At 53.4% G+C, this 18,930-nt stretch overlaps 1 protein-coding gene across 1 annotated transcript in view; it reads right to left on the bottom strand.

Moving 5' to 3' along the window:
- The window catches only part of LOC140492631 (CTD nuclear envelope phosphatase 1-like), a 54,912-nt gene extending 37,652 nt beyond the window's left edge, over positions 1 to 17,260 (bottom strand). The window contains 1 exon segment of the mRNA XM_072591661.1: positions 17,041 to 17,260. Within this exon segment, the coding sequence (XP_072447762.1) occupies positions 17,041 to 17,142 (102 nt within the window). The 5' untranslated portion in view covers positions 17,143 to 17,260.
- Between the last annotated feature and the right edge of the window lie 1,670 nt (positions 17,261 to 18,930).

Raw genomic sequence — 18,930 nt, 5'->3', positions numbered from 1 at the left:
GACCTGTCCCCACCAGTACTGTACCCCAGTGTTATACAGTGACAGAGCTGCCCCACCAGTACTGTACCCCAGTGTTATACAGTGACAGACCTGCCCCACCAGTACTGTACCCCAGTGTTATACAGTGACAGGCCTGCCCCACCAGTACTGTACCCCAGTGTTATACAGTGACAGGCCTGCCCCACCAGTACTGTACCCCAGTGTTATACAGTGACAGACCTGCCCCACCAGTACTGTACCCCAGTGTTATACAGTGACAGACCTGCCCCACCAGTACTGTACCCCAGTGTTATACGGTGACAGACCTGCCCCACCAGTGCTGTACCCAAGTGTTATACAGAGACAGAAACGTTCCCACCAGCACTGTACTCTAATGTTATACAGTGACAGGCCTGTCCGCACCATTACTGTACCCCAGTGTTATACAGTGACAGGATTATCCCCACCAAGACCGTACCCCAGTGTTATACAGAGACAGAGCTGTCCCCATCAGTACTGTACCCCAGTGTAAAGCAGTGACAGGCCTGTCCCCACCAGCACTGTACCCCAGTGTTATACAGTGATAGACCTGCCCCACCAGTGCTGTACCCAAGTGTTATACAGAGACAGAAACATTCCCACCAGCACTGTACTCTAATGTTATACAGTGACAGGCCTGTCCGCACTATTATTGTACCCCAGTGTTATACAGTGACAGGATTATCCCCACCAAGACCGTACCCCAGTGTTATACAGTGACAGGCCTATCCCCACCAGTACTGTACCCCAGTGTTATACATCGACAGACCTATCCCCACCAATACTGTACGCCCATGTTATACAGTGACAGACCTGTCCCCACCAGTACTGTCCCACAGGGTTATACAGTGACAGAAACGTGCCCACCAGCACTGTACCCCAGTGTTATACAGTGACAGACCTGTCCCCACCAGTACTGTACCCCAGTGTTATACAGTGACAGACCTGTCCCCACCAGTACTGTACCCCAGTGTTATACAGTGACAGACCTGCCCCACCAGTACTGTACCCCAGTGTTATACAGTGACAGACCTGTCCCCACCAGTACTGTACCCCAGGGTTATACAGTGACAGACCTGTCCCCTCCAGTACTGTACCCCAGTGTTATACAGTGACAGGCCTGTCCCCACCAGTACTGTACCCCAGTGTTATACAGGGACAGACCTGTCCCCACCAGTACTGTACCCCAGTGTTATACAGGGACAGACCTGCCCCACCAGTACTGTACCCCAGTGTTATACAGTGACAGACCTGTCCCCACCAGTACTGTGCCCCAGTGTTATACAGTGACAGACCTGTCCCCACCACTACCTTACCCCAGTGTTATACAGTGACAGACCTGTCCCCACCAGTACTGTACCCCAGTGTTATACAGGGACAGACCTGCCCCACCAGTACTGTACCCCAGTGTTATACAGTGACAGACCTGTCCCCACCAGTACTGTACCCCAGTGTTATACAGTGACAGACCCGTCCCCACCAGTACTGTACCCCAGTGTTATACAGTGACAGACCTGCCCCACCAGTACTGTACCCCAGTGTTATACAGTGACAGACCTGCCCCACCAGTACTGTACCCCAGTGTTATACAGTGACAGACCTGCCCCACCAGTACTGTACCCCAGTGTTATACGGTGACAGACCTGCCCCACCAGTGCTGTACCCAAGTGTTATACAGAGACAGAAACGTTCCCACCAGCACTGTACTCTAATGTTATACAGTGACAGGCCTGTCCGCACCATTACTGTACCCCAGTGTTATACAGTGACAGGATTATCCCCACCAAGACCGTACCCCAGTGTTATACAGAGACAGAGCTGTCCCCATCAGTACTGTACCCCAGTGTAAAGCAGTGACAGGCCTGTCCCCACCAGCACTGTACCCCAGTGTTATACAGTGATAGACCTGTCCCCACCAGTACTGTACCCCAGTGTTATACAGTGACAGACCTGCCCCACCAGTGCTGTACCCAAGTGTTACAGAGACAGAAACATTCCCACCAGCACTGTACTCTAATGTTATACAGTGACAGGCCTGTCCGCACTATTATTGTACCCCAGTGTTATACAGTGACAGGATTATCCCCACCAAGACCGTACCCCAGTGTTATACAGAGACAGACCTGTCCCCACCAGTACTGTACCCCAGTGTAAAGCAGTGACAGGCCTGTCCCCACCAGCACTGTACCCCAGTGTTATACAGTGATAGACCTGTCCCCACCAGTACTGTACCCCAGTGTTATACAGTGACAGAGCTGCCCCACCAGTACTGTAACCTAGTATTATACAGTGACAGACCTGTCCCCACCAGTACTGTACCCCAGTGTTATACAGTGACAGGCCTATCCCCACCAGTACTGTACCCCAGTGTTATACATCGACAGACCTATCCCCACCAATACTGTACGCCCATGTTATACAGTGACAGACCTGTCCCCACCAGTACTGTCCCACAGGGTTATACAGTGACAGAAACGTGCCCACCAGCACTGTACCCCAGTGTTATACAGTGACAGACCTGTCCCCACCAGTACTGTACCCCAGTGTTATACAGTGACAGACCTGTCCCCACCAGTACTGTACCCCAGTGTTATACAGTGACAGAGCTGCCCCACCAGTACTGTACGCCCGTGTTATACAACGACAGACTGTCCCCCACCAGTACTGTATGCCCATGTTATACAGTGAGCGATCTGTCCCGACCAGTACCATACCCCCATGTTATACAGTGACAGACCTGCCCCCACTCGTACTGTACCCCAGCGTTATATAGTGACAGACTTGCCTCCACCAGTTTTGTACCCCAGTGTTGAACAGGAACAGATTTTCCCTATCAGTACCGTACCCCCGTGTTATACAGTGACAGACCTGCCCCCACCAGTACTGTACCCCAGTGTTATACAGTGACAGAGCTGTTCCCAACAGTACTGTACCCCAGTGTTATACGCGACAGAACTGCCCCCACCAATAATGTCCCCCAATGTACCCCAGTGTTGAACAGGAACAGATTTGTCCCTATCAGTACCGTACCCCCGTGTTATACAGTGACAGACCTGTCCCCACTAGTACTGTCCCCCAGGGTTATACAGTGACACACCTTTCCCCACCAGTACTGTACCCCGGTGTTATACAGTAACAGACCTGTCCCCACCAGCACTGTACCCTAGTGTTATCCACTGACACACCTGTCCCCACCAGCAATGTACCCCAGTGTTATACAGTGACAGACCTGTCCCCACCACTGTACCCCAGTATTATACAGTGACAGACCTGTCCCCACCAGCACTGTACCCCAGTGTTATACAGCGACAGACCTGCCCCCACCAGTACTGTACCCCAGCGTTATACAGTGATGAACCTGTCCCCACCAGCACTGTACCCTAGTGTTATACAGTGACAGGCCTATCCCCACCAGTACTGTACCCAAGTGTTATACAGCAACAGACCTGCCCCCACCAGTACTGTACCCCAGTGTTATACAGTGAGAGAGCTGTCCCCACCAGTACTGTACCCCAGCGTTAAACAGTGACAGGCCTGTCCCAACCAGCACTGTACCCCAGTGTTATCCACTGACACACCTGTCCCCACCAGTACTATACCCCAGTGTTATACAGAGTGACTGACCTGTCCCCACCAGTACTGTACCCCAGTGTTATACAGTAACAGGCCTATCCCCACCAGTACTGTACCCCAGTGTAAAGCAGTGACACACCTGTCCCCACCATCAATGTACCCCAGTGTTATACAGTGACAGACCCCTCACCACCAGCACTGTACCCCAGTGTTATACAGTGACAGACCCCTCACCACCAGCACTGTACCCCAGTGTTTTACAGTGGCAGACCTGTCCCCAACAGTACTGCACCCCAGTGTTATACAGTGACAGACCTGTCCCCACCAATACTGTACCCCAGTGTTATACAGTGACAGACCTGTCCCCACCAGTACTGTACCCCAGTGTTATACAGTGACAGACCTGTCCCACACCAGTACTGTATGCCCATGTTATACAGTGAGCGATCTGTCCCGACCAGTACTGTACCCCCATGTTATACAGTGACAGACCTGCCCCCACTCGTACTGTACGCCAGCGTTATATAGTGACAGACTTGCCTCCACCAGTTCTGTACCCCAGTGTTGAACAGGAACAGATTTGTCCCCGTCAGTACTGTACCCCATTGTTATACAGGGACAGACTTTCCTCTACAGAACTGCCCCCCAGTGTTAGAAAGACAGACCTGTCCCCACTCGTACTGTACCCCAGGGTTATACAGCGACAGACCTATCCCCTACAGTACTGCCCCCCAGCGTTAGATGGAGACAGACCATTCCCCACTCGTACTGTACCCCAATGTTATACAGGGACAAACCTGTCCCCACCAGTACCGTACCACAGTGTTATACAGTGACAGACCTGCCCCACCAGTACTGTACCCCAGTGTTATACAGTGACAGACCTGTCCCCACCAGTACTGTACCCCAGTGTTATACAGTGACAGACCTGTCCCCACCAGTACTGTACCCCAGTGTTTTACAGTGACAGACCGGTCTCCACCAGTACTGTACCCTAGTGTTTTACAGTGACAGGCCTATCCCCACCAGTACTGTACCCCAGTGTTATACATCGACAGACCTATCCCCACCAATACTGTACGCCCATGTTATACAGTGACAGACCTGTCCCCACCAGTACTGTCCCACAGGGTTATACAGTGACAGAAACATCCCCACCAGTGCTGTACCCCAGTGTTATACAGTGACAGGCCTGTTCCCAACAGTACTGTACCCCAGTGTTATACAGTGACAGACCTGTCCCCACCAGTGCTGTACCCTAGTGTTATACAGCGACAGACCTGCCCCCACCAGTGCTGTACCCCAGTGTAAAGCAGTGACACACCTGTCCCCACCAGCAATGTACCCCGGTGTTTTACAGTGGCAGACCTGTCCCCACCAGCACTGTACCCCAGTGTTTTACAGTGGCAGAGCTGCCCCACCAGTACTGTACGCCCGTGTTATACAGTGACAGACCTGTCCTCCACCAGTACTGTATGCCCATGTTATACAGTGACCGACCCGTCCCAACCAGTACCATACCCCCATGTTATACAGTGACAGACCTGCCCCCACTCGTACTGTACCCAAGCGTTATATAGTGACAGACTTGCCTCCACCAGTTCTGTACCCCAGTGTTGAACAGGAACAGATTTGTCCCTATCAGTACCGTATCCCCGTGTTATACAGGGACAGACCTGCCCCCATCAGTACTGTACCCCAGTGTTTTACAGTGACAGACTTTCCTCTACAGAACTGCCCCCCAGTGTTAGACAGACAGACCTGTCCCCACCAGTACTTTACCCCAGTGTTATACAGGGACAGACTTGTCCCCACCAGTACTGTACCCCAGTGTTATACAGTGACAGACCTGCCCCACCAGTACTGTACCCCAGTGTTATACAGTGACAGACCTGCCCCACCAGTACTGTACCCCAGTGTTATACGGTGACAGACCTGCCCCACCAGTGCTGTACCCAAGTGTTATACAGAGACAGAAACGTTCCCACCAGCACTGTACTCTAATGTTATACAGTGACAGGCCTGTCCGCACCATTACTGTACCCCAGTGTTATACAGTGACAGGATTATCCCCACCAAGACCGTACCCCAGTGTTATACAGAGACAGACCTGTCCCCATCAGTACTGTACCCCAGTGTAAAGCAGTGACAGGCCTGTCCCCACCAGCACTGTACCCCAGTGTTATACAGTGATAGACCTGTCCCCACCAGTACTGTACCCCAGTGTTATACAGTGACAGACCTGCCCCAGCAGTGCTGTACCCAAGTGTTATACAGAGACAGAAACGTTCCCACCAGCACTGTACTCTAATGTTATACAGTGACAGGCCTGTCCGCACTATTATTGTACCCCAGTGTTATACAGTGACAGGATTATCCCCACCAAGACCGTACCCCAGTGTTATACAGAGACAGACCTGTCCCCACCAGTACTGTACCCCAGTGTAAAGCAGTGACAGGCCTGTCCCCACCAGCACTGTACCCCAGTGTTATACAGTGATAGACCTGTCCCCACCAGTACTGTACCCCAGTGTTATACAGGGACAGACCTGTCCCCACTAGTACTGTACCCCAGTGTTATACAGGGACAGACCTGTCCCCACCAGTACTGTACCCCAGTGTTATACAGGGACAGACCTGTCCCCACTAGTACTGTACCCCAGTGTTATACAGGGACAGACCTGTCCCCACCAGTACTGTACCCCAGTGTTATACAGGGACAGACCTGTCCCCACTAGTACTGTACCCCAGTGTTATACAGGGACAGACCTGTCCCCACTAGTACTGTACCCCAGGGTTATACAGCGACAGACCTGTCCCCACTAGCACTGTACCCCAGTGTTATACAGCGACAGACCTGTCCCCTACAGTACTGCCCCCCAGCGTTAGATGGAGACAGACCTGTCCCCACCAGTACTGTACCCCAATGTTACAGTGACAGACCTGTCCCCACCACTACTTTACCCCAGTGTTATACAGTGACAGACCTGTCCCCACCAGTACTGTACCCCAGTGTTATACAGGGACAGACCTGTCCCCACCAGTACTGTACCCCAGTGTTATACAGTGACAGACCTGTCCCCACCAGTACTGTACCCCAGTGTTATACAGGGACAGACCTGCCCCACCAGTACTGTACCCCAGTGTTATACAGTGACAGACCTGTCCCCACCAGTACTGTACCCCAGTGTTATACAGTGACAGAGCTGCCCCACCAGTACTGTACCCCAGTGTTATACAGTGACAGACCTGCCCCACCAGTACTGTACCCCAGTGTTATACAGTGACAGGCCTGCCCCACCAGTACTGTACCCCAGTGTTATACAGTGACAGGCCTGCCCCACCAGTACTGTACCCCAGTGTTATACAGTGACAGACCTGCCCCACCAGTACTGTACCCCAGTGTTATACAGTGACAGACCTGCCCCACCAGTACTGTACCCCAGTGTTATACAGAGACAGAAACGTTCCCACCAGCACTGTACTCTAATGTTATACAGTGACAGGCCTGTCCGCACCATTACTGTACCCCAGTGTTATACAGTGACAGGATTATCCCCACCAAGACCGTACCCCAGTGTTATACAGAGACAGAGCTGTCCCCATCAGTACTGTACCCCAGTGTAAAGCAGTGACAGGCCTGTCCCCACCAGCACTGTACCCCAGTGTTATACAGTGATAGACCTGTCCCCACCAGTACTGTACCCCAGTGTTATACAGTGACAGACCTGCCCCACCAGTGCTGTACCCAAGTGTTATACAGAGACAGAAACATTCCCACCAGCACTGTACTCTAATGTTATACAGTGACAGGCCTGTCCGCACTATTATTGTACCCCAGTGTTATACAGTGACAGGATTATCCCCACCAAGACCGTACCCCAGTGTTATACAGTGACAGGCCTATCCCCACCAGTACTGTACCCCAGTGTTATACATCGACAGACCTATCCCCACCAATACTGTACGCCCATGTTATACAGTGACAGACCTGTCCCCACCAGTACTGTCCCACAGGGTTATACAGTGACAGAAACGTGCCCACCAGCACTGTACCCCAGTGTTATACAGTGACAGACCTGTCCCCACCAGTACTGTACCCCAGTGTTATACAGTGACAGACCTGTCCCCACCAGTACTGTACCCCAGTGTTATACAGTGACAGACCTGCCCCACCAGTACTGTACCCCAGTGTTATACAGTGACAGACCTGTCCCCACCAGTACTGTACCCCAGGGTTATACAGTGACAGACCTGTCCCCTCCAGTACTGTACCCCAGTGTTATACAGTGACAGGCCTGTCCCCACCAGTACTGTACCCCAGTGTTATACAGGGACAGACCTGTCCCCACCAGTACTGTACCCCAGTGTTATACAGGGACAGACCTGCCCCACCAGTACTGTACCCCAGTGTTATACAGTGACAGACCTGTCCCCACCAGTACTGTGCCCCAGTGTTATACAGTGACAGACCTGTCCCCACCACTACCTTACCCCAGTGTTATACAGTGACAGACCTGTCCCCACCAGTACTGTACCCCAGTGTTATACAGGGACAGACCTGCCCCACCAGTACTGTACCCCAGTGTTATACAGTGACAGACCTGTCCCCACCAGTACTGTACCCCAGTGTTATACAGTGACAGACCCGTCCCCACCAGTACTGTACCCCAGTGTTATACAGTGACAGACCTGCCCCACCAGTACTGTACCCCAGTGTTATACAGTGACAGACCTGCCCCACCAGTACTGTACCCCAGTGTTATACAGTGACAGACCTGCCCCACCAGTACTGTACCCCAGTGTTATACGGTGACAGACCTGCCCCACCAGTGCTGTACCCAAGTGTTATACAGAGACAGAAACGTTCCCACCAGCACTGTACTCTAATGTTATACAGTGACAGGCCTGTCCGCACCATTACTGTACCCCAGTGTTATACAGTGACAGGATTATCCCCACCAAGACCGTACCCCAGTGTTATACAGAGACAGAGCTGTCCCCATCAGTACTGTACCCCAGTGTAAAGCAGTGACAGGCCTGTCCCCACCAGCACTGTACCCCAGTGTTATACAGTGATAGACCTGTCCCCACCAGTACTGTACCCCAGTGTTATACAGTGACAGACCTGCCCCACCAGTGCTGTACCCAAGTGTTACAGAGACAGAAACATTCCCACCAGCACTGTACTCTAATGTTATACAGTGACAGGCCTGTCCGCACTATTATTGTACCCCAGTGTTATACAGTGACAGGATTATCCCCACCAAGACCGTACCCCAGTGTTATACAGAGACAGACCTGTCCCCACCAGTACTGTACCCCAGTGTAAAGCAGTGACAGGCCTGTCCCCACCAGCACTGTACCCCAGTGTTATACAGTGATAGACCTGTCCCCACCAGTACTGTACCCCAGTGTTATACAGTGACAGAGCTGCCCCACCAGTACTGTAACCTAGTATTATACAGTGACAGACCTGTCCCCACCAGTACTGTACCCCAGTGTTATACAGTGACAGGCCTATCCCCACCAGTACTGTACCCCAGTGTTATACATCGACAGACCTATCCCCACCAATACTGTACGCCCATGTTATACAGTGACAGACCTGTCCCCACCAGTACTGTCCCACAGGGTTATACAGTGACAGAAACGTGCCCACCAGCACTGTACCCCAGTGTTATACAGTGACAGACCTGTCCCCACCAGTACTGTACCCCAGTGTTATACAGTGACAGACCTGTCCCCACCAGTACTGTACCCCAGTGTTATACAGTGACAGAGCTGCCCCACCAGTACTGTACGCCCGTGTTATACAACGACAGACTGTCCCCCACCAGTACTGTATGCCCATGTTATACAGTGAGCGATCTGTCCCGACCAGTACCATACCCCCATGTTATACAGTGACAGACCTGCCCCCACTCGTACTGTACCCCAGCGTTATATAGTGACAGACTTGCCTCCACCAGTTTTGTACCCCAGTGTTGAACAGGAACAGATTTTCCCTATCAGTACCGTACCCCCGTGTTATACAGTGACAGACCTGCCCCCACCAGTACTGTACCCCAGTGTTATACAGTGACAGAGCTGTTCCCAACAGTACTGTACCCCAGTGTTATACGCGACAGAACTGCCCCCACCAATAATGTCCCCCAATGTACCCCAGTGTTGAACAGGAACAGATTTGTCCCTATCAGTACCGTACCCCCGTGTTATACAGTGACAGACCTGTCCCCACTAGTACTGTCCCACAGGGTTATACAGTGACACACCTTTCCCCACCAGTACTGTACCCCGGTGTTATACAGTAACAGACCTGTCCCCACCAGCACTGTACCCTAGTGTTATCCACTGACACACCTGTCCCCACCAGCAATGTACCCCAGTGTTATACAGTGACAGACCTGTCCCCACCACTGTACCCCAGTATTATACAGTGACAGACCTGTCCCCACCAGCACTGTACCCCAGTGTTATACAGCGACAGACCTGCCCCCACCAGTACTGTACCCCAGCGTTATACAGTGATGAACCTGTCCCCACCAGCACTGTACCCTAGTGTTATACAGTGACAGGCCTATCCCCACCAGTACTGTACCCAAGTGTTATACAGCAACAGACCTGCCCCCACCAGTACTGTACCCCAGTGTTATACAGTGAGAGAGCTGTCCCCACCAGTACTGTACCCCAGCGTTAAACAGTGACAGGCCTGTCCCAACCAGCACTGTACCCCAGTGTTATCCACTGACACACCTGTCCCCACCAGTACTATACCCCAGTGTTATACAGAGTGACTGACCTGTCCCCACCAGTACTGTACCCCAGTGTTATACAGTAACAGGCCTATCCCCACCAGTACTGTACCCCAGTGTTATACAGTAACAGGCCTATCCCCACCAGTACTGTACCCCAGTGTTATACATCGACAGGCCTGTCCCCACCCAGTACTGTACCCCAGTGTTATACAGTGACAGACCTGTCCCCTACAGTACTGCCCCCCAGCGTTAGATGGAGACAGACCTGTCCCCACCAGTACTGTACCCCAATGTTACAGTGACAGACCTGTCCCCACCACTACCTTACCCCAGTGTTATACAGTGACAGACCTGTCCCCACCAGTACTGTACCCCAGTGTTATACAGGGACAGACCTGTCCCCACCAGTACTGTACCCCAGTGTTATACAGGGACAGACCTGTCCCCACCAGTACTGTACCCCAGTGTTATACAGTGACAGACCTGTCCCCACCAGTACTGTACCCCAGTGTTATACAGGGACAGACCTGCCCCACCAGTACTGTACCCCAGTGTTATACAGTGACAGACCTGTCCCCACCAGTCCTGTACCCCAGTGTTATACAGTGACAGAGCTGCCCCACCAGTACTGTACCCCAGTGTTATACAGTGACAGACCTGCCCCACCAGTACTCTACCCCAGTGTTATACAGTGACAGGCCTGCCCCACCAGTACTGTACCCCAGTGTTATACAGTGACAGGCCTGCCCCACCAGTACTGTACCCCAGTGTTATACAGTGACAGACCTGCCCCACCAGTACTGTACCCCAGTGTTATACAGTGACAGACCTGCCCCACCAGTACTGTACCCCAGTGTTATACGGTGACAGACCTGCCCCACCAGTGCTGTACCCAAGTGTTATACAGAGACAGAAACGTTCCCACCAGCACTGTACTCTAATGTTATACAGTGACAGGCCTGTCCGCACCATTACTGTACCCCAGTGTTATACAGTGACAGGATTATCCCCACCAAGACCGTACCCCAGTGTTATACAGAGACAGAGCTGTCCCCATCAGTACTGTACCCCAGTGTAAAGCAGTGACAGGCCTGTCCCCACCAGCACTGTACCCCAGTGTTATACAGTGATAGACCTGTCCCCACCAGTACTGTACCCCAGTGTTATACAGTGACAGACCTGCCCCACCAGTGCTGTACCCAAGTGTTATACAGAGACAGAAACATTCCCACCAGCACTGTACTCTAATGTTATACAGTGACAGGCCTGTCCGCACTATTATTGTACCCCAGTGTTATACAGTGACAGGATTATCCCCACCAAGACCGTACCCCAGTGTTATACAGTGACAGGCCTATCCCCACCAGTACTGTACCCCAGTGTTATACATCGACAGACCTATCCCCACCAATACTGTACGCCCATGTTATACAGTGACAGACCTGTCCCCACCAGTACTGTCCCACAGGGTTATACAGTGACAGAAACGTGCCCACCAGCACTGTACCCCAGTGTTATACAGTGACAGACCTGTCCCCACCAGTACTGTACCCCAGTGTTATACAGTGACAGACCTGCCCCACCAGTACTGTACCCCAGTGTTATACAGTGACAGACCTGTCCCCACCAGTACTGTACCCCAGGGTTATACAGTGACAGACCTGCCCCCTCCAGTACTGTACCCCAGTGTTATACAGTGACAGGCCTGTCCCCACCAGTACTGTACCCCAGTGTTATACAGGGACAGACCTGTCCCCACCAGTACTGTACCCCAGTGTTATACAGGGACAGACCTGCCCCACCAGTACTGTACCCCAGTGTTATACAGTGACAGACCTGTCCCCACCAGTACTGTACCCCAGTGTTATACAGTGACAGACCCGTCCCCACCAGTACTGTACCCCAGTGTTATACAGTGACAGACCTGCCCCACCAGTACTGTACCCCAGTGTTATACAGTGATAGACCTGTCCCCACCAGTACTGTACCCCAGTGTTATACAGTGACAGAGCTGCCCCACCAGTACTGTAACCTAGTATTATACAGTGACAGACCTGTCCCCACCAGTACTGTACCCCAGTGTTATACAGTGACAGGCCTATCCCCACCAGTACTGTACCCCAGTGTTATACATCGACAGACCTATCCCCACCAATACTGTACGCCCATGTTATACAGTGACAGACCTGTCCCCACCAGTACTGTCCCACAGGGTTATACAGTGACAGAAACGTGCCCACCAGCACTGTACCCCAGTGTTATACAGTGACAGACCTGTCCCCACCAGTACTGTACCCCAGTGTTATACAGTGACAGACCTGTCCCCACCAGTACTGTACCCCAGTGTTATACAGTGACAGAGCTGCCCCACCAGTACTGTACGCCCGTGTTATACAACGACAGACTGTCCCCCACCAGTACTGTATGCCCATGTTATACAGTGAGCGATCTGTCCCGACCAGTACCATACCCCCATGTTATACAGTGACAGACCTGCCCCCACTCGTACTGTACCCCAGCGTTATATAGTGACAGACTTGCCTCCACCAGTTTTGTACCCCAGTGTTGAACAGGAACAGATTTTCCCTATCAGTACCGTACCCCCGTGTTATACAGTGACAGACCTGCCCCCACCAGTACTGTACCCCAGTGTTATACAGTGACAGAGCTGTTCCCAACAGTACTGTACCCCAGTGTTATACGCGACAGAACTGCCCCCACCAATAATGTCCCCCAATGTACCCCAGTGTTGAACAGGAACAGATTTGTCCCTATCAGTACCGTACCCCCGTGTTATACAGTGACAGACCTGTCCCCACTAGTACTGTCCCACAGGGTTATACAGTGACACACCTTTCCCCACCAGTACTGTACCCCGGTGTTATACAGTAACAGACCTGTCCCCACCAGCACTGTACCCTAGTGTTATCCACTGACACACCTGTCCCCACCAGCAATGTACCCCAGTGTTATACAGTGACAGACCTGTCCCCACCACTGTACCCCAGTATTATACAGTGACAGACCTGTCCCCACCAGCACTGTACCCCAGTGTTATACAGCGACAGACCTGCCCCCACCAGTACTGTACCCCAGCGTTATACAGTGATGAACCTGTCCCCACCAGCACTGTACCCTAGTGTTATACAGCAACAGACCTGCCCCCACCAGTACTGTACCCCAGTGTTATACAGTGAGAGAGCTGTCCCCACCAGTACTGTACCCCAGCGTTAAACAGTGACAGGCCTGTCCCAACCAGCACTGTACCCCAGTGTTATCCACTGACACACCTGTCCCCACCAGTACTATACCCCAGTGTTATACAGAGTGACTGACCTGTCCCCACCAGTACTGTACCCCAGTGTTATACAGTAACAGGCCTATCCCCACCAGTACTGTACCCCAGTGTTATACAGTAACAGGCCTATCCCCACCAGTACTGTACCCCAGTGTTATACATCGACAGGCCTGTCCCCACCCAGTACTGTACCCCAGTGTTATACAGTGTCCAACCCGTCCCGACCAGTACCGTACCCCCATGTTATACAGTGACAGACTTGCCTCCACCAGTTCTGTACCCCAGTGTTGAAAAGGAACAGATTTGTCCCCACCAGTACTGTACCCCAATGTTATACAGTAACACACCTGCCCCCACCAGTACTGTAACCCAGTGTTATACAGGGACAGGCCTGTCCCCACCAGCACTGTACCCCAGTGTTATACAGTGAGAGAGCTGTCCCCACCAACACTGTACCCCAGTGTTATACAGCGACAGACCTGCCCCCACCAGTACTGTACCCCAGCGTTATACAGTGATGAACCTGTCCCCACCAGCACTGTACCCTAGTGTTATACAGTGACAGGCCTATCCCCACCAGTACTGTACCCCAGTGTTATACAGCGACAGACCTGTCCCCACCAGTACTGTACCCCAGTATTATACAGTAACACACCTGCCCCCACCAGTACTGTAACCCAGTGTTATACAGTGAGAGAGCTGTCCCCACCAGTACAGTACCCCAGCGTTAAACAGTGACAGACCTGTCCCCCACCAGTACTGTTCGCCAGTGTTATACAGTAACAGACCTGTCCCCCACCAGTACTGTACACCCGTGTTATACAGTGACCGACCCGCCCCGACCAGTACCATACCCCCATGTTATACAGTGACAGACCTGTCCCCATCAGTACTGTACCCCAGTGATATACAGTGACAGGCCTGCCCCCACCAGCACTGTACCCCAGTGTTACACAGTGACAGACCTGTCCCCACCAGTACTGTATCCCAGGGTCATACAGTGACAGACTTGCCTCCACCAGTTCTGTACCCCAGTGTTGAACAGGAACAGATTTGTCCCCATCAGTACTGTACCCCAGTGATATACAGGGACAGACCTGTCCCCTACAGTACTGCCCCCCAGTGTTAGATGGAGACAGACCTGTCCCCACTAGTACTGTACCCCAGTGTTATACAGTAACATATCTGTCCCCATCAGTACTGCACCCCAGTGTTACACAGTGACAGACCTGTCCCAACCAGCACTGTACCCCAGTGTTATCCACTGACACACCTGTCCCCACCAGTACTATACCCCAGTGTTATACAGAGTGACTGACCTGCCCCCACCACAACCGTAGCCAAAGTTAAATTGTGACAGACCTGTCCCCACCAGTAATCGACCCCAGTGTTATACTGCGTCAGACCTGACTGCACCAGTACTGTACCCCAGTGTTATACAGCGACAGACCAGCCCCCACCAGTATTGTACCCCAGTGTTAAACATTCACAGACCTGTCCCCACCAGTGCTGTACCCCAGCGTTGTATAGTGACAGACCCGTCCCCACCAGTACAGTAACAGACCTGTCCCCACCAGTACAGTACCCCAGGGTCATACAGTAACAGACCTGTCCCCACCAGTACTGTACCCCAGTGTTATACAGTGACAGACCTGTCCCCACCAGTACTGTACCTCAGTGTTATACAATGACTGATCTCTCCCCACAAGTATTGTACCCTAGTGTTATACAGTGACAGACCTGTCCCCACCAGTACTGTACCCCAGTGTTATACAGTGACAGACCTGTCCCCACCAGTACTGGACCTCAGTGTAATACAGTGACAGACCTGTCTCCACCACAACCATACCCCAGTGCTCTACTGTGACAGACCTGACCCCACCAGTACTGTTCCCCAGTGTAAGACAGCAATAGACCTGTCCCCACCAGTACTGTACCTCAGTGTTATAGAGCGACAGACTGGTCTCCACCAGTTCTGTACCCCAGTGTTATACAGTGACAGACCTGTCCCCACCAGTACTGTACCCCAGTGTAAGACAGCGACAGACCTGTTCCCACCAGTACTGCACCCCAGCGTTATACAGTGACTGACCTGTCTGCACCAGTACTGTACCCCAGTGTAAGACAGCGACAGACTTGTCCCCACCAGTACTGTACCCCAGCATTATACAGTGACAGACCTGTCCCCACCAGTACTGTACCCCAGTGTTATAGTGACAGACCTGTCCCCACCAGTCCTGTACCCCAGTGTTATACAGTGACAGACCTACCCCACCAGTACTGTACCCCAGTGTTATACAGTGACAGACCTACCCCACCAGTACTGTACCCCAGTGTTATACAGTGACAGACTGATACCCCAGTGTTATACAGAGACAGACCTGTCCCCACCAGCACTGTACCCCAGTGTTATACAGAGACATACCTGTCCCCACCAGTCCTGTACCCCAGTGTTATACAGTGACAGACCTACCCCACCAGTACTGTACCCCAGTGTTATACAGTGACAGACCGATACCCCAGTGTTATACAGAGACAAACCTGTCCCCACCAGCACTGTACCCCAGTGTTATACAGAGACATACCTGTCCCCACCAGCACTGTACCCCAGTGTTATACAGTTATAGACCTGCCCCCACAAGTATTGTACCCAAGTGTTACACAGAGACTGACCTGCAATTGAACTTTTGCCATTGGAGTGCAGTGAATATTTCACTGGTTAAGCTAACTACAGTAACAGACATTGAGGTCTATCTCTGTGAGACCTGATAACCCGCAAAAACATGCCCTCGGGTCAACTTTCACAGATCAGACTGAGTAGCTGTGGAAATTTCAATTCAGGATATCTATCAAGGATTTACATTTCCCCTGGATTAGCAATCCAAGGGAAAGTGTGTCACAACACATTGCTGCCTCATCTTATACAGTTTGTCAGATGTGCATCAAAATATTTACACCATGCATGTCCCTGAATAAACAATGAACAGGGCTGCAGTCAGACAAATACAGACTGTTGACAATGGGTCTGCCCACTTCCATATCATACTCAATCACTAACATGTGAGGAGCTGGAAAGTCAATGTTTCGCGCCCGAAACGTTTAATGACGACGAAGGGCGATGCTGTCTGACCTGATGTGCTTCTCCTGACTCTGGCTTCCAGCATCTCACTCTTTACCATCTCAAAGTGCCCTGGTTACTCTAGTGAAAGTGCCCCAATTCAGCTGGTTAATCTAGTCAAAGTGCCCCAGTTCAGCTCGTTACTCTAGTCAAAGCACACCGGGTTAAGTTGGTTACACTAGCCGAAGCGCGCAGGTTACGCCAGTCAAAAGTGCCCTGGTTAACCTGGTGAGAGCAGCCGAAGCGGCCCTGGTTAAGCTAGTTAAGGGACTCACGGTGCGGATCTGCCGCCGGAGGATGTAGAGGATGAAGCTCCAGACTTTGGCCGCGAACGCCACGAAGGTCTTGAGGCCGAGCAGACACTGAGTCTTCATCATGACGGTGCGGCCCCAGCTCCCCGGGCTTGGGCTTGGGCTTGGGCCCGGGCCCGGCCTCTCCAGTTTGACCGGATTCTCCCCCCGGTACCCACCCGGGGGAGAGCGGGGGGGGGGGGGGGGGGGGGGGGGTGAGAGGTGTATGGAGGGGGGTCCCTGAGAGACAGACACCACACCAACCCGCGGGGAGAGGGACAGTCAGAGACAACAGACCGTGAAGTAATCACCGGGGATCACCCCCTTCCCCTCCGGCTCCCCCCCCCCTCCTCGGCCGGGCAGGAACTTTACGGCAGACAAACTGAAACCGGAACCTTCATGAGAGCCGCCATGACTACACCGGAAATCACCTCCCGACTCACTTCCAGCGCGACCCACTCCCCGTCGGCCCCCGCGAGCCCGGACCCCGCCTCCCCCCCTCGGTACACTTCCCATCATGCCCCGGGTCCGTCTCCCCCGCCCCCTCCAGTGGAGAACTCCACCCCCTCCTTCGATCGACACCATCGCACTGGGATCCACCCCCTCCGCACTTAACTCACGCTTAGCTCCACCCCCTCACGTTGAGCTCCGTCCCCTGACACTGAGATCCACTCCATCACCATCACCCCAACCCCCTCCCACTTAGCTCCACCCCCTCCCACAGAGCTCCACCCCTCCCCTGAATTCCACACCCCTACCCTCTCAGCTTCAACCCCACCCACTGATCTCCACTCCTCCCCTTTGCTCCACCCCTCCCACTTAGCTCCACCCCTCCACCTGTGTTCCTCCCCCTCCCTCTCAGCTCCACCCCCTCCCACTGAGTTCCACCCCATCACCCTGAGCTCCACCCCGTCACACTGAGCTCCACCCCCTCCCACTGAGCTCCACCCCTCCCACTGAGCTCCACCCCGTCACACTGAGCTCCACCCCCTCCCACTGAGCTCCACCCCATCACCCTGAGCTCCACCCCGTCACACTGAGCTCCACCCCCTCCCACTGAGCTCCACCCCTCCCACTGAGCTCCACCCCGTCACACTGAGCTCCACCCCCTCCCACTGAGCTCCACCCCATCACCCTGAGCTCCACCCCGTCACACTGAGCTCCACCCCTCCCACTGAGCTCCACCCCATCACCCTGAGCTCCACCCCGTCACACTGAGCTCCACCCCTCCCACTGAGCTCCACCCCCTCCCACTGAGCTCCACCCCATCACCCTGAGCTCCACCCCGTCACACTGAGTTCCACCCCTCCCACTGAGCTCCACCCCATCACCCTGAGCTCCACCCCGTCACACTGAGCTCCACCCCCTCCCACTGAGCTCCACCCCATCACCCTGAGCTCCACCCCTCCCACTGAGCTCCACCCCGTCACACTGAGCTCCACCCCGTCACACTGAGCTCCACCCCCTCCCACTGAGCTCCACCCCTCCCACTGAGCTCCACCCCATCACCCTGAGCTCCACCCCGTCACACTGAACTCCACCCCTCCCACTGAGCTCCACCCCATCACCCTGAGCTCCACCCCGTCACACTGAGTTCCACCCCTCCCACTGAGCTCCACCCCATCACCCTGAGCTCCACCCCGTCACACTGAGCTCCACCCCCTCCCACTGAGCTCCACCCCATCACCCTGAGCTCCACCCCTCCCACTGAGCTCCACCCCATCACCCTGAGCTCCACCCCGTCACACTGAGCTCCACCCCGTCACACTGAGCTCCACCCCCTCCCACTGAGCTCCACGACGTCACACTGAGCTCCACCCCCTCCCACTGAGCTCCACCCCATCACCCTGAGTTCCACCCCTCCCACTGAGCTCC

This window comes from Chiloscyllium punctatum, chromosome 21 (genome assembly GCF_047496795.1).
Source record: "Chiloscyllium punctatum isolate Juve2018m chromosome 21, sChiPun1.3, whole genome shotgun sequence".
Lineage (NCBI taxonomy): Eukaryota > Metazoa > Chordata > Chondrichthyes > Orectolobiformes > Hemiscylliidae > Chiloscyllium > Chiloscyllium punctatum.
The sequence above is the reverse complement of the archived record's forward strand: the minus strand, read 5'-3'. Positions and strand labels throughout refer to the sequence as shown.